The sequence below is a fragment of the Syngnathus leptorhynchus genome, chromosome 4 (genome assembly GCF_054491065.1).
Source record: "Syngnathus leptorhynchus isolate UIUO chromosome 4, UIUO_Slep, whole genome shotgun sequence".
NCBI lineage: Eukaryota > Metazoa > Chordata > Actinopteri > Syngnathiformes > Syngnathidae > Syngnathus > Syngnathus leptorhynchus.
Window position 1 is genome coordinate 7,077,432 of NC_141198.1, and position 17,646 is coordinate 7,095,077.

General features: G+C 42.1%; 1 protein-coding gene across 9 annotated transcripts in view; it reads right to left on the reverse strand.

Moving 5' to 3' along the window:
- Nucleotides 1-17,646, reverse strand: part of fbrsl1 (fibrosin-like 1) — a 227,704-nt gene that overhangs the window by 139,452 nt on the left and 70,606 nt on the right. For all 9 annotated transcript variants that reach the window (XM_085910590.1, XM_085910596.1, XM_085910595.1 and 6 more), the window contains 2 exons: nt 8,207-8,308; nt 3,211-3,246 (listed from right to left, as the gene is read on the reverse strand). In XM_085910590.1, the coding sequence (XP_085766716.1) occupies nt 3,211-3,246; nt 8,207-8,308 (138 nt within the window). The remainder of the gene's footprint in view (nt 1-3,210; nt 3,247-8,206; nt 8,309-17,646) is intronic.

Here is a 17,646-nt window from a genome sequence, read left to right on the forward strand (position 1 = left end):
GAATATGAATTGAATACTTAATAACAGCCAAATTTGATTTACAGCATAATTTGTGGACTGCTTTGTAAAATACATCATCCCTGGAACAGCAAAGTGAATTTCAACTTCGACAAATCTGTTAAAAAAAAAAGCCACAGACACACACATACACACCTCCAAAACTGTTGGACTCATTGAGCATTAAATGTCATTATGACACCCCAAGCAGTGGAAGTGAAGCTGCGGGTAAGCTTTACTCAACTAAACTGCATAGCTAAGGTTTAAATCCATGTCTGCAAAAGATAAAGCTTGCAAAAACATTCAAGTGAGATTATATTGCATAGACAAAGATTGACGCTTTCATAGTGCATGAAAACATAAACCATAGTTTGGCCTTGGGAGGTAAAAAGAAAGGAGGCGGGAAACTAACTCAATGAATCCAAAAGGAAATGGGGGTTGTTGTTGTTTTTTTGCCGAGCTTAACTGTTTCCTCCTCTGTACTATATATCCAGCCCGGCGGCAGTGACAGAATGGGCAGATTGTTGCGGTGAGATTTTCTGACAATTTCCCTGCTTCTTGTAACTCCTATCTCGCAGACACAGAGGAGGGTGCTGGGTTCTTTATCAAAAAGCCCCTGAGAGAGTGATAAATCGCTTGAGTCCAGACCCATCCGCACTGAAACAACGAGCACGTAGCAGCGCAGGAAACAAGGCACATATATTGTCTCCCCAAAATGGCAGACACTGTAATGAAGCCTGCACAAAGCAGAGAGGATAGAGTCACCCTGATAAACAATTCCATATCCAGCCCTTCACACGGCGCGCAATAGGAGGTCAGTCCTACTGTGACATATCGCTGCTGGACTTAACAGACCCGCTATTAGCAATCAAACCTGAGACAGAGATGAAAGGTCAGGATAAGGATGACTCGGCAACATGTATGACCTCAACTCTGTGCCTAGATCTTTCTCACAACTTGCTCCACAACTTGTTTGGAGGAAAGAAGCACTGATTGTTGCATGCAATCTGCTAGGCATTAAAGCGTACAAATATGTGCAGCTTAATTCTGTATCTAGGTCTTTCTCACAACTTGCTCCACAACTTGTTGTGTGCAATCTGCTAGGCATTAAATTATAAAAGCATGTGTATTCAATATGGCAACATATATAAACCGCCAACAACTCAATTGTTGGGTGATTCTCAGAAAGTCTGGTCCAAATTGCATGGTCAAACTCTGACTCATTACTTTCTTCCTTTTACAATCAATCACCAGATTTTATTGCTAGGGATAAAATCAACAATTTGACTGAAATTTGTGCTGTTGCTTGTGTGTGAATGTATTTTGAGTGGGTACAAATAGACACTTCGCACACGTTGGCAATAGTGCCACTCACACTGGTATATTCCTGTTTGGTGGTGGTCGGAGGGGCCGAGGCGAACACTGGCAGCTACGCCTCTGTCGGCCTGCCCCAGGGAATTTACGTAATTTACCACCACCAGAGTGTGAATGTGTGAGCGCATGAATAATGTATCCATTGTAAAGCTTTGAGTGTCCACAAGACTGCTATATACATCTGATGCATTATTATTATTATTATTATTATTATATTAGTAGTAGTATTACTATTATTGTTGGTGTCATTATTATTACAGTATAAACAGTATGATACCTCATTTTTCACTGGTAGTTAACTATTTAAAAACTTGCCAAACAACAAGCTTGAAAATGTGTAAATTTTGGAAAAAACTTGCAGCACTCGACCGTCTTTTCTGTCACAATGGTTGCCCCCCCCCCGCCCCCCCACACTGTACTCGCTGGGCTGACCTTCCTACACTACCCTTCCATCTCAAACATAGCCCTCCACCCACATGCATAGCCTCTCTCTCTCCATTTTCCTCCAGTCATAACATTCAGTCCAGCCGCTGGCCTTCTCCAAGACCTTCTCCTCCTCCCATACCCACTCAGCCTTGCCTGGAAGCTCCCTGGAGCACCCCGACCCCACAACCTCTGCCCCCCCCTTTTTGAAACCATCATTCTGTAAGGCCCGAAGCACTTACAGATAAGATGCCGGCAGAAATCAAGTGGGCTCGGCAGCTGAGCAGATTGAGAGTCAGAGCTCAGTACCCAGGAGATGCCCGCAGGCTACAAACACTGCAGATAGCAATGTCGGAAAGCCAGAAAGTGGAGACAGACAACATGAGACTTCCTGCCCTCCTTACCGGTCTATCTTTTGCTTGCACAATGCCGCCTTCAAATCACCACCCACCGAGCCTTCGCCACATCCATATTCGACCCCCCTTCTCCTTTCAAATGAAGAGAAAGCCTCGCTCTATGCCGACTCAAACTGACAGTTTGAGCCAAAGGCCTCCACGTGCTTTTTTGGAAGGACATAGTTGTTTTCATCTGTGAACCGCCGGGGAAATGTGACATGCTCTATTAAAACAACATTTCAAAAAATGCATGGTGATCAATGTCTTTTGAAGTTACATTTTGTTCGAGGCTTTAATAGCAGTCCTTTGAGGCCGATTAACAATGACAAACCATGTCAACCATTGTAGTTTTGTTTGTTTGGATGGCTGCTTTCAGTTTGCAAAATGAATCGCCATATGTCACTCATCAGCTAAAAGTAGCAGGCTTTAAATAATATTCCTCGTTTGAGCTCATTTTTACGCAAAGGACAGAAAGGACGACTGCTGTCTCTGTTACCAGGAGACAACACACATCACCGAAATGAGAGCACAAATGTGTGGTCTCAAAACTCAAAGGGGCGACACAACGGATGTTTCAACGAGATAAAAATAGCCTGCTAACAAATTGTTAGTGTGACTCCTGTGAAAGAATTAGCTGAAGGTTTGTTTAGTGGCTGTTTTTTTTTTTTCTTGATGAAAAACATAACTAAGCTCAATCTCTGCGCACTATTTTAACACTGATGTTACAATGCTGTGCTATATGCAAGGGAATTATGAATTAAAAGTAAAAATAAACTGAATACAAAATTAAAACGTGGAAGGAGTCAAGAGAGATGCTAATGAAACCACACTCTTTTTGCCAAGGTATTGCAGGACACCTTGCTACGATATAATCAGTCAGACAAAATTAATGTTTCTAATATCATGATTTCTCCATTACACTATTTAATATAATTAAAATGTGGAGCGCTGGGGCCATAAAGCGGGTCGTTGAAGATTGTAATTCCGCCATAAAGCTATGAAGCATGAAAATGTCACTTACCGAGTAGTCGCGGCCTGACAGCGAGTGAGTGGAACTCTGTAGGGAGAGAGAAGAGAACAAGAATGACCTTTAAGGAGCATTTCACTCCCTGACACAGACATGATGAAGCAGTGCCGCTTTAATATCAATATTCACGTTAACCTTTTACCCAGCCTGCCATGTATGCCGCAGCAGCATACTGCTACCCTAAGTTCTGGCCTCCACAATGGCGCTAAGCTATGAGTTATATTCAGCTCATAGATGTTGGTATGTTTTGCAGACGAAATGAGTGAAACTTCAAATATTTATTTCAATTAGCAATACAAAATTGTCTGGACTTGTATATGTGTTACCATGCAGGAACAAAAAAGTAAAATAATTCAAAGCCTGTAGTATAATTAGGCAATTGAACAGGGCGGTAAAATAATTCCAACCCTTTAATATAATTAGGCACTTGACCAGGGCGGCACAGTGTAGCATTGGTTTAGCACGTCCGCCTCACAGATCAGAGGTTGCAAGTTCGATTCCGGCCTCGTTCTTTCCGTGTCTGCATGGGTTTCCTCCTGGTACTCGTGTTTCCTCCCACATTCCCAAAACATGCATGGTAGGCTGATTGAGCACTCCAAATTGCCCGTAGGTGTGAGTGCGAATGATTGTTTGTCTCTTGTGTGCTAGCGACCGGCTCAGGGTGTCCCGTCCAACTGCCCGATGGCTGCTGGGATAGATTGGATGGATGATTGTATCAGGGTTTCTTTTCCCATTGTATTCTTTTTTTTTTTCCAATTATTTTTGTTCAGTGCTTACACTAACAACATGGCTGCGAACAAAGATCTGCTTGTTAATAAAACGAGAGCCACAGTTGCCACCACTATATTTTGGGACTTTTCTGACCCCTCTGGCGACCACTTTTCAAGGACATTTCAAAAATAGAATAGACATGAGTGTGAGTCATTTTCACATTGTTTTCTGTATGACATTGAAGCAGTGAGACAGAAGGCAAACTGAAAGTCGACCGTGCTGACCATTACCAATGCACGGTGACCAGAGGTAAAGTAAAAAATTCCAAGCCACAAATATTTTGGTGAGGTCCCCTTGCCTACTGTGTGTACAACTCTACATGGGAAAAGATAGTGAAAGAACAGGCAACAAACGTGCACCTGTCACGTCATGCAGGTTGAGGCTCCATTATATGATATTAAATTGCGGTATGGAAAATGGATGGATATTTAAAATGACAAAAAGACAATAAGAATGAATTTTAAGGAAAGGTTTACAAGAGTGTATTTACAGTATATAATTTCTGTGGAAGGGAATGCTGGGAAAAAAAAATCTAAGATTGACTGGTATCAGGATTAAATAAATTCACCAAGGGGGGGTGGGGGAACATTTATTTGATGACGTCATTGTCAATAGATTTTTTTTGGAGGGGGATAATCCAGCGGACATCAGATTTTTGGGAAGAAAACAGGTCATATCACAGTCTAACCCAGAGGCAAATTTTGAATTTTAACAAATATTTGGGAGAACAATATTGTATCTCCCCCTAGCACTACGATGTCATCAGCAGTGACAAAGATAGATCGTCCATAAGGCAAACCTAAATAAAACACAATAATAGCCGAAGATTCGTGTTCCAAAGGCGTTTTTTCTTTAATTGAACATTCATTGGTGGGCTCTCCCCACAAACACCCAACAAGAAGGTGAACAAAGAAGTAGGAAAGCTAAATAACTATATAGTAATAACTATAATCAGAGCTAAACATTGCAAGGATACAATAAGCCCCATCCTGCGATTTGCTATGCAGGCCTCTAAATGCCAAGCAAGAATAGCATGTATACTGAAAAGCCTGGATATTGTTCTGTTCTCTTGCACAGTCCGCCTTTACCCAGCAGGAGCGGCAATCTTGGAATCCCTCCCTCTACTTCCACTTTTCTCTGCTTTTATTCTTCTGTCTAGATAGGCAATTTGTCCCCCTGGCCTCTGGAGGGAACTTTTCTGCTCGAGCAATTTTATCCATGGGTCTACTTTCAATCCAAACAACCTCCCCCATACCTTCACCGGGACTGTTTCCTTTCCTGGTGCCCCTCATCTATTCTTCCACACCTGTTCTAGCCTTCAGCACTCATCAACGCCTGTGTGCGTCCCTGATTTCCAGGACAGCTCCTGTGGTGATGATTAGGGAGAAGTCCCGCCGTGAACCGGAAAGCAGGCTCTGCGGGATTCAAAAGGCTATTCCATGTCCATCTCAAACTCTCTGATCCCTTCACTATCAAACCGGGAAGGGGGAGAAGAGGAAAGAATGAAGAACGAGACCCGGGGTAGATTATGTGCAAAAATAAAAACAGAAGCATTTTCTGGCGAAAATTAGATCTGCGGTGTGCCTGTGTTCATATGCCAAGTTTAAACAGGCTGTGTACATCTGTGTCAGTAAGCCTGCATATACATACATGTGTGTTTAGGACATAAGCCTTAGGTGATGGGCGGCCAAGACCATTTGGAATTAGCTGAACTATGTAGACTTCATTCAACATGGCGCATCCTGAGTAAAAAGAGAGGCTTATTTAAATGATAATGAGGGACAATCCATTGGATTTAGTACTGGGGAAGGGAGAAAAAGAGGGGTGGGAGCAGGGGGATCCATTAAAATGCCAGCGGTTCATAAGCCATAGGGTCGGCATATAGCTAAACACTCTCTCTTAAAAGCCATTATACATGGCTCTCAATGGATTTCTGCAGTGCTTAGGACTTCAAAAGGATTTAAGAACCCGCCCCAGAGAGTGAGAATTTGGGGGAGGGTGGCGGGACGTGTGTGTGTGTGTGTGTGTGCATGTGAGAGAGAGAGAGAGAGAGAGAGAGAGAGAGAGAGAGAGAGAGAGAGAGAGAGTCCATCGATGTCCGTTGATAGAAAGAGAGACAGGGCGGATGCTGGCGCCATGGAAGGGTTAACTAAGAGCTCGGGAGAAGAGATATGTTGCTAAATCCGCCCCCTAATCCTCTCCACATTTCCATGCACCCTCCTCCACCAAGAGTAAAACAAAAACAGAATGCATAAAGAATAAAATAGTGGAGAGAAGAGTGGGTGGTGTTAACATTTTCCCATCCTATACTATTGTTCCTATTGTCACAGAAAATTTTAACGGTGGGCCATCATACGTGCCAGTGAAATAACTAGGAAAGTGATGTCATCGGTGGAAATAATTCAAGTCAGGTGGATGGGTGTATTTGGAAACAGGAGTTTGTTAAGACCAGAACAGCAGCATAGCCCTCAGCATAATAACCTCCCAACCCCCCATATTTCCCTAATCCATATGTGGCTTAGTGCTGGGGCACCGCACTCTACCGCAAGCACAATTACCTCGTCAAAATAAACAGATAAAGAGCCAACCATGGTGATGAACAAACAGCATCCCTGGCATTTCTCAGCATTTCCTCCCAAATTGATGCATGACTGTTTTTAAACGCAGACAGGCGACAACATTCACGTCACATTTGTCTACGTTTTTTTTTTTTTGGGCGACGTGACAAGAGAAATCCATTTCAGTTGTCGTCGACGTGGCGCTATTCTCTAGAAGCTCTTAAAGCTGCTGAGACTTTGATCTGGTTGAGCATGTGTTATACAAATTTGTGTTCTTGGTTCAGTACCAGTGATTTTAGGTGGCTGAAAAAAATGAAGGAAAGACACAAGGTTTGTGATTCATGACCTTGGCTGAATGGATTACAATCTCCAGCTTCGCGACATGGAGGGACAGACGTGAGAAATACCAAGAGAGCCAGATGGTTGGACATGGATAGATGTGGATGGCATGGTGACAACACCAGCGTCTGTGCGCCATCTATTTGGCAGCGTATTAGAGAGATATTCCACATCTAACGGTGTCAGCAACTGCAGCGAGCAATTTCCAGTCTTCCCCTCCTTCACTGCCCCCACCATCGTTGCTTCTACCGTCACTCATTCTTGCCCCTCCTTCTCAGAGCTTGTCATAGATCCCTGTCAGAGCTGTCAACCAACGTCGTGTTTTTATCTGACAAGCTCTGCTCTTCCTTCTGACTTTTTCATTAAGAGACATCCTTTTATACCAAACAAAAGAGAGCGAGAGAGAGAGAGAGAGAGAGAGAGAGAGAGAGAGAGAGAGAGAGAGAGAGAGAGAGAGAGAGAGAGAGAGAGAGAGAGAGAGAGAGAGAGAGAGAGAGAGAAAGAGAGAGAGAGAGAGAGAGAGAGTCTCGAGACAGATGCTGCAAGACGTAGAAACAATGACTATGAGGAAGTGACAGATTAGGGATTTTAATAGGGCTGGATTTTCAACTGGAACACTGAATAGCTTAAAACAGTGTATTTAACAAGTTCATTAAACCTTTTTTCCTTCCATCAATTCACCAGCGCTGGAGAAGGAAGCCTGAATTTGCTTTCTCGCTTCCTGCTTTTGACAGATAAATGAACACTCTGATTGAGTTTAGTTTGGGGCTACTGGGGTGCTTCTTGACTGGCATTTGTTGGGATGCATATTTCTACATTCATTTAAAACGCTGCTCTGGATTTTGCATAAATTCTCATTACTTTCCCAGTACCTAAATTGCATTATTTCAAGCCTGACGTTGAACCAGTGCATGGCCTCAATTTTCCTTTGCCACCTACTCATCCTCTAAATGAGCTGGCATAATAATTCTGTCACAGTGATAATTGGAACAGTTTCTTTAACTCATTCCATGCCAAGGTCAGACCACACAAACCCTGTTAGGTCATGTCTACAATATATTTAACTGTGCCATGGTTGAAATAATGCCAGATGAACCAGATGCTGTGTGACAAGCTTCATAACTTTTTGTGGTCATCCAGTTCAATTGTGATTTCCCAAATATATATTTTAGGAGATACAAGTTGAAAATAAAACATGGGACACTAGAGAATCTGTTGTCTTAGTTCACCATTGGTTTGCTTCCTTGAGCCTATTCCTATAAAATGACAGTTTCCCTCTGGAAAATGAGAAAAACAACAGAAAAGCCTTGGAAGTGTCTCACCTCATTCATCTGCTCCTTGGTGCTGCTCCTTTGAGGTAGGCTGAAGTCTGGCACTGTTTCGTCCTTACAAAATTTGACTGGACAGAGCAATATTGGTTTGAACTGGAGGACACAAGAGAAAACAACAATTTAATTAAGATGTCTTTCCTCCCGACAATGAAGCACAGTATACAGTGGGCAACAATGCAATGGCATCAAATGTCTATTTATGGGCTGTCGTTAAAACGACACAAACTTGTTGAAATGGTGTAGTCCTTCATGTGCCTGTGTATGTTTTCTCTGTGCACTGTACTTATTTCTAGGATCCTATTGGATCAATAATGACCTGTGGCGACCAAATCTTTTGACATTACACACTTCCTTTCAGAATGCTTTAGTTTTAATGCTGCTGATTTTGAAGTTAGATACTTGAACCCGCATATTGACTGCATGTAAACGTAGTCGATGGGAAGAGAACCGTTTGAAGGTGGGAGGAGGGTCGTAACTTAAAAAACCTTAACAGTAGTAAGCCCACGCTCCGTCGTACTCGGAGGCAGACTATGCTCCTCTCACAGCCTGCAGCTTGTTATTTATTCTTCATTTAGCATTTTACGAGTTAAATGTATTAAGTGTAACAAGTTCTTAAAAGGAAGGGAAACAGTTTGGAGGTAGGAGGGGACTTGTAATGTCGTAATAGAAGCGTAAATCCCCCCAGGTATAAAATAAAATGAAAAATTATTTTTCTTCTTCTTTTTTTTCTTCTTCTTCTTATTATTATAAAATCAACCTCTACATCATGGACTTCACTTATTGTGGGCATTTTTTGGAACTTAACCCTGGTGATAATCGAGGGAACACTGTATTCTCGTAACATCAGTTATTTTAGTGACCACTGTGGATATTCCTTTTCTAATGAAAGGCAACCAGTAATTTAGCCAGTGCTGAGTGAGTCAAATCCCACCGATGTTGATACTATGGCAAACACATCTGGTTCAAAATCTCACTTTCTAACCTTTGAGGACAAATGGAAATAGCAGTGTTTAGCCACCCATATGACGGTAACCCAAACACTATTGTGGATGGCTTGTTTTATTACAGACCATTTGGACCCACATCTGGCATGAATCCAAATTTCCAACCAGATGGAAGGTTGGCAAGCTAAGCACATAAGTGTCTGGGCCACTACAGCACCAGCCAATCACAGTGTCCCGTGCTACATTGCCACCTTGGAGTTAAAGTGGCAATGGCTGCAGGGTGTATTTGATTCAACTAGCTATTTACATGGAGCACCTCCCTTGGTGACATGCTCTCCGACTGGCCTTGGTCTCCTGATCTCCACTGTAATTTAAGCAGATCACTGCTACAATTAACCTTTCCCAGTAAATATCAATTATGGCCCCCGGCTGGGATAGAATTAAAAGGGTCATCAGCTAATCTGACAGGTCCTGAACGCTGCCACCTGGCAGGTGGGGAAAGCAGCTGAGAGAGAGTGTTTGTCTACCCTTGTGCCCACAAGCTCACATGCCAAGTAGATGTGATTCCCTTTTAATTACATTACTGCTGCTGGGCAAGCATGGCGATTGGCCATAGGGCGTGAAGAGTGCTTCGAGGTCAGGAATGACATGATGGGTTTGAAATGTGAAAGGCAGAGAAAAAGCAAATCAGAGGGAAGACTAGCATCTTGCATACCTTCCATGCTAGGATTTTCCCACCTCTTTGTCCTTTGTACACGGGACTCATCGAGGATGAGGGGTTTCCCAGCTTCTGACATAGCAGGAGAGGTGTAAGAGAGGCATAACACCGGCACCCGGGATCAGAGTGTCATGTTTAACACCCGCAACACACTGGCCATATCCGCTTGTGCTGAAAGCAATTGTAGCTGTCACTCTGATGTGACTACACTTCTATATTTAAGAGATGAGAATGACAATTGGGAGAAAAAAAAAGTCTGAAAAGCATAATTGTTGACTGGGGAAAACTTGGAAGTGATTATAAATACGCGATACATTTTTTAGGAATAATAAAAATGCACAAATATTATTATGCGCTGGGCCAATTAAGTGCCATCTTATGCGAAAATTAGCGCCATCCATCGGTACCAAATGAATGCTACACATTAATTGCCACTCTCATTGACTCACTCTGGAAAAGGCGCAAAAAACTCTCCTTAAACACCAACACTTTCGACATTAGCAAATATCTTAAGAGTTCCCGCACTCTTTAACTGGTTAACAACCTGCGTGTTATATGGCTCAATCTCTCTCTCTTTTGTCACTCAACTGCAATGTTAGCAATAACCCCCACTTGTGTTGCTTGTCACCGGTCACACACTAATTAATGTGGTCTTTTCTTCACAGAGATATCTTCATGCTTTGATTGGCAGCAAATAAACTCACCTGTGATCACACCACCAACAGCGCAAACCACCCTTTTATAAATATGTTGCCTTCTGCACATTTGTGAAATTACAAACACAGATGTTCCTCTGTGATTCAGGCCACGTTTGGCACTAGATTTGAACTAGTCACAAAAAATAGAGCCCAGAGTGACAAAGTGTAGTGTGTATCACAACAGCATTACATAGAGCAGTGGATTATCTTGCTGACCCAACATCAGTGCTGCTGGCAATTTCCAAAATGTGCAAAAAGATCTTCCATCTTCACTTTGGCTAGTAGCAACAACAGCCAGTCAGCAATCAACCTGACTATTGATCAGAGCGAAGCATCTAATTAGCCATCAAAGTTAATCATGCAGACTGCATGGACCATTCCCTGAGCAATTGCTCAACGGAACACAGGAGGGCAATTGATTGTTACAGAAATTCACCAGTTCTGACAAAGGATTGGCACCTCCGGCTGCCTGTGATTAAGTCTTGGACAAATTCCATGTTTCGTGAGGTATTTATTATGCCCTGTAACATCCCAAATGGATTACTGTGATCTGTTGGTATGCACTTTACTGTAATCATTCATGTAAAAAAAGAGCTCACAAGGGAAGGGGATTTGTTGCAATGGTGATATTGTTATAGTCAAAGGCAACGCTCTTTCCTTGAGACTTAAGACAATGCTTAAAAGCCAATGATCCATTTCATTACTAAAACCTTGCTGTTTGGCATACCTGTCAAGTTCTAAGATCAGACCTGATTGTTGGTGTACCCTTTCCTAGAGTCTAGTGCATTTGTGATTGCACTGTTGGTGCTGTTCAATACGCAATGTCCCAGATTCAATGAAATTGGGGTTTTTGTACCTTAAAAACATTCATTTGTAGATACACAATATGTGTTGTATAAGTAGTGCAAGGTTTCTAAATCAAACCCTGTTTGCCCATGAGCGTTGGGCTTTTTAATCTTGATTTACAATTTGAGGATCTGTTGATGCCAAGATAATTAGTTTATGTATTTGGCATGTAGATTCTGCATGCGCACACCCCCACACACACAAACACACACACACACACCTAGCTAAGTGAGAACCTGTGTTTTACATGAATAATGTACAAGAAATTAGTACCATTAGTCTCGGTATTGAACATGCCTCCAGTCCTTCTCTGGAGGCTGCTGCTCTGTGCACTTTAATTATCTTCAAAGGACCCTCCAGCATCTTAATCCCCCACCACACCCCCAAGTTGAGTGGTGCTGACTTTGTCTGCTCATTTATACTTTAACCCTGGGTGAAGTCACAATTCCCCCCTGATTACAAAGGTCTTGTCAAGGCAATGACAGAGGCACTGGAGGTCCACGTCACTTCACGTTAGGCTTGGAAAACGTTGCGTTCCCTTTCACTGTGTCTTGGCAGTGCAAATCACTCTGAAGCCTTACAAGTAGGCTCAAGGCTGCCGGGGGTTGCTTTGTTGTCCCACCCCTTTTCTTATACAACCTCATTCACCTTGCAGGAGGTTTAACGGGACACTTGAAGACTACACAGTCTTCCAGAATCTGCCTCCCCTGGGATGAAAGAAGTTGTTACCCCAACCGGGCTTTTCCTACCAGTTCCATCTCCTCTTACTCTCTCGTCTCTCCCTTGTCAGCCATCACTTGTCAGCAGTTGTAAGGGAGGTTGTGCTTCACCCTTGTGTCGGTGTCAGTCTTCATTACCTTTAATCTAGGGCTTTCTCCCCACCCACGTGATCAACTCTAGCATGCTCTCGTCAGGCGTTTGAACGCAAAGTTCCTGTAAGGGACGAGTAAGGATAGGGGGATGGGCTGAGAAGAACAGATATGGATACTTCCTCTAATTTGTTCTGAAAAGTGTCCTGCGCAATGGACCCTCACCCCCATTAACCCAGTGACAGCCGGCTACCACTACTCAGGGAGGCATCAGATTTGTGTGTGCGAAGGGTCCCGATGGTGCGGCTGGCTGAGGCACCTTGATGCTGGGCCCAATCTATTGGCTCATTATCCCCCCCCCCCCACACACACACACCCCGCCTGGGCCGGGGTGCAGACAAGTGCACTTTAGGGCCACAGGCCAAATTGATTCATCTGCCTTCATTTTCTTCAGGCTCAGAAGTGGCAGCTGCTCAGAGGCAGGGGGAAGGAGTTATGGCGAGAGACAGACGGGAGTGTGGGAAGGAGAGAGAAAGAGAGTGAGACGAAGAAGGGGAGGCATCAAGAGAAGGCGGTATCCCTGGCTTTGTTCCTCATCCATGTCTCATTTCACTTTCCCCCTCCCTCCCCTTTTCACTTTACAGCACCACTAACACCTCCATCGCTTGAAATCGCTATCAAGGCGTACACTCACTCCCCCCACAAGTCCCAAGTTGGAAATTAGCCCAAGGACAAGCTAGTGGATTTACTACAGGGAGAGCAAATGGATTTTTGCTTTTATTTTGACGAGTCCCAGTGCATCCATTACGCCTTTTAACCATGCATTATTCATAGAGCTCGCCTTATAATAAATGTCCACGTAAAAAAATGATACACATATTATACAATGCCTAAAATGCTTCTCTAACGCTCTTCCTTTGTGAACCCAGAGCAACAATACATTTGTAAGATGATTCACAAATATGAGACATGAGAGATTGTAGTAAGTAGCAATCAGGCAACAACACCCAAATGCGACAACAGTAAAGTGAGTAGAAGTGATGTTCACAACAGAAAAGGTGGTGGATTAGGCCAGTCAAATAATGCACTTTGAAAGTCTGACTGGGTCGGCTGGTGACTATTACTATAACAACGCAGTCAACCTATAAAATGGAACCACCTTCCCCGTCTGATTCTCAGCCAGCAATGACCCCATGAGAGCCTAAAGTCCCATGGGATGCCATTTAGAACAGACGAACTGCAGCAAAGCAGCATTCCCTGCGGACCGTGGGTCGCTCTATCAACCCCGCCATATGTCTGTTGTAAGGAAGCAAGACAAGTAAGGGGGGAGACAAATGGTGTTAAGAATTCAACACATGCACACACACACACGCGCACGCAAATTAACCTCACCTAACATGCATGTTTATCAAATGCGGGAGGCAACAGCAGACATGCGGGACACATAATATACTGGACTGCAGAGTCAGAATGTTGTGGTTTTTTTTTTAAAGCTTTGTATCTATGTTGCTCTTTGTTTGTTACAATTACTACAACCGTTCTATAACCTTGTATGTTGTTTCACATATGTTAATGCTGTTCAAAACAGATAAATGTTTTGAAATGTTCAACACTAATCTCAAAATTGTGTTTTTATCAAAGTTTGATATAAGGATGGCAACATTATTTAAAATCTGAAAAACATTCTCAGCTGGTTGTGTTGGATGGGCTAATTGAAATATATTTGAACTTTTTAATACATGTAGCCATTAAATTCAATCATAAAGGTTTGAAATAGTTCTATCAAAATGTGTATCCATTTGTGTCGAGATACTTGGGAGAAAAAAATTATAAGATCACAAGACACTGTACAAGCACAATTGGAACCTGGACAGATTTAACATGTGCATCAGAACATGTTCGATTTGGTTTTCTAAGTAAAATGCAAAGTACAGTCAAATGTAGGTTCTGAATCTGATCATGTTGAAAATGACCTTCTAACTCTGCACACACATAGCAAACTGCATTCAATGATATCAAAAGTCTTAGGAAGTAATCATTATTATTTTGAATGTGCAGCTCATAAAAAACAATTCTGATTAATACCATATAAAATACTGTAGACAACAGGAACTTTGTAGAGACATATTGATGTTGGATTACATACTGAGTTGCTCCTGATGTTCAGACCAGCAACTGAACTACGCTTGGAAAAATGGCACGACACTCATGCAGTCCGTTTCACCACATTTCACAACCAGCGACATTCAGTCTCTCACACCATTAATGATTTTAACACTTGAATGTGGTCTTTTTACCAGCCAGTGATTTTTCGGAATGAAACATTCACACTCGTGACTGCTACTGCACTTTCACCTGACAACTTTGTCACCTTCACACATTTTTATGACATTTTTAATATCCTCAAATGAAATCTGAAATAATTATCGGCTGAGAATGACACACACGTAGCAAGAAAGTCCCTTCTAACAAGTCCACGAAGACAAGCTCAGACATACACACCTAGAAACTTGCAATAATTCACCCAAACACTATTAAACACTGAAGATGAGATTGTGGTGTGAAGGAAATGACTAACTACAGGATGAAGAACTCTGAAACTTCTCATCTAACTTTATACGGTGCTCTTCAATCGACACAGGACATGGCTCTTTAAAGGTACACATCTGTTTTAAACCAAACAAACATCCACATGTCACTGCATAAGTGACTTACTAAATGCATTTTAAAAGCACGACAGGAGTTATTCAAATAATTCCGAACATCCGTCTCTTGTAGTTATTTCCACGAATCCCAAAATATGGCTCCAATGAAGGATACAAGAAGAAAATATCACCTGGCACTGAAGAAGATGAAGATATCAAAGAAGAACCAGAAGCAAGATGAACATCCATCATTGCTGCCAACTTTTGTTTTGAATAACAGCAACAACATATGTTTAAATTCGTATTGTTCCACCAGGTTTTGGCTGAAATGTACTGTGGGATTCTAGTTAAGGTAAGCCTTTTTGGGATAAAAAAAAAAATAAAAATCTTTACTGAAACATTTTTACTAGATTCTACACATTTGAATGATTTGTTTTCCAGGTGATCAAATGAAAATTATTACAATTATCTAGTGTACAGTACACCGAAATGTTTCAAATAATCTACATCTTGGATTCCATAATACAGCATGAACCTGAGAGACGGTCCAATTTCAAACCGTGACGCTTCATTCATGGGCTAATTTACCAGACTTAATGAAGGCATTATGCATGTCAAGGAGAGAGGACAGATGGAGGGATTTTTATTTTATTTTTTTAAGGAATGATGATGGTCTGGGCTCAGACTCAGAAGATGGTAAGCAATCAGAAAGTGACAGAGGGAGACCGGGAGAGACAGCCAGAGTGCTTTGGGCTTTTTAACAGGAGGCAGATGCAACACGTGTAATGAATCAGCTTTGGCTTGACGCGCCTGCTGTCTGATGTCTGAGCGCTTGTACTGCCCTTGGAAAATGTCTCAGAAGTTATCGTATGCCTGCACAGCACGTACTGCCAATGGATTTTGGAAGAAGTGATGTGTTGGAGGAAATGAGGAATGTGGAAGAAGAGGGAGAAATGCGTGCATGCATTTGTGAGTGTATGCTACATTTATTTAATGGAATATTTCAATAGATATTCATGTATCATTTGAAAAACATTCAGGAATAATTACAGGAAAGGTCACAATTAAAAGTACTTTACTATAAGTCATATATGCATCATATATTACGTAGATGCAGAATACTGAATCAGAAAATATGGTAATAGGGTCGTCTCAGTCTTTGATTTATTTATTCATTTAATTATGGCGATTGTGTGGAATTAAACGAATGTGGAAGCAGTTGAGGCAAACAGTCAAGGTGTTAGTGTTTCTGCCACAACTATTCGGCAATCAAAATAAATACAGGCCAGCTATGGAAATTGCTCTGGGCAAGATCCCATTCAATGCCATGCTTGCTTTAATCCAACACATTCTAAATAATATTTACATAAAAATGCATCTTTCCATTATTAATTTTCCCCTTACAGGAACTTTTGTCTAACTCCTGACTCCTTTAGCCCCCTCTAAATTCCTTGAAGAAAGAGGGGGCTATAATTTTGAAAGGTTATCAACTTCTTTCTCTAGTATGCTTTGGATGAGAGTTGGTAAAGATTAACAGAGAAATGATTCTGGGGAGGAGAAGAGAACATTTAACTGGAAGTCTCTCCCTGTCATATGGGGATCATTTGCCTCTCGGCTGTCACTTCCATCATTCTTCCTTGGACCGGCGGTGACAGGTTGGAGGAGAGGATTGAGAAGAAAAAGTGGAGGGAAGCAGATTTGATGAGATGAGGCAAAAGTTTTATATGGAAATCGGGCCTAGTTAGAAAAAAAACATGAAAAGCAAATGGGATCTGCCGTTGACACGACAGCTTCCTCCTTGCCTAGAGAATGCAGATTTGCTATGTTTAATGACATGGCTGCGTTTGCATGAACGTGAGGGCTGAAAACATTGACGTGTGGTATTTGAACCTCGTGGTGAGTTCATCTCTTTTTGGAATGACTTTGTTACTGAAAGATGTTGTCTGTTAGAATGTACAAAGCACTACTGTGGGGTCTTATAACAGAAGCATGAAGTTTTGAGAACTTTGAAGTGTTCACTGCGTTTTTTTTTGAGAAAAGCATGGGGCCCACTTCATGGCTTTGGACAACCTTTTACAGTAAGGACCACCCACTTTTAGTACCTTCAATGTCGCTGCCCACATGAGGCTTGAGGGGTCCGACATGAGGGGTTAAAGAAAATGAACATGGCATTCAGTCACCACAAGTCTTTTTTGGCAAAGTGACTCTTCCTTGAAGCAGTAAACGTTTCGTATGAATGCATGCTGACACATTCACAACCACTGCCCAAGAAAACACGTGTCACCTTGGTCTCCTAATATGCAGAGAAGAGAATGTACAGTAGACTAAATAGACCCATGGAAGAGCAGCACCTGAAATCTTGCTGCATCTCGTACAGAAGGAAAATACATTTGTTATCCTATAAAACGAAGAACAGGGAAAGCAAGGTTGTTTTTTATGCATTGTCTGATAGAAGCTATTGTGATTCAACCAAAGTCACGCAAACCTTTATGTACTTTATGCAAAAAAATATATTCTTTAAAGAAATGCAGAATGGGGTTTTTGATTGAGTTTTTTTCTTTATCATGTACAGAATTGTGACAGACAGCAGTATGTACCTCCTGAAATATTTATGCATGCTTCATATTTGGAATGGCAGGGGGATATTGGTAATTGTTTTAAGGGGAGGCCTTAGCAACTTTGGCAGGTTGGGAATTCTGGAGCAAGATGTGCTCCAAAGGTATTGTTCTGCCGGGGTAATTGTGGCACATTCTTGACCTTGACTGCTTTAA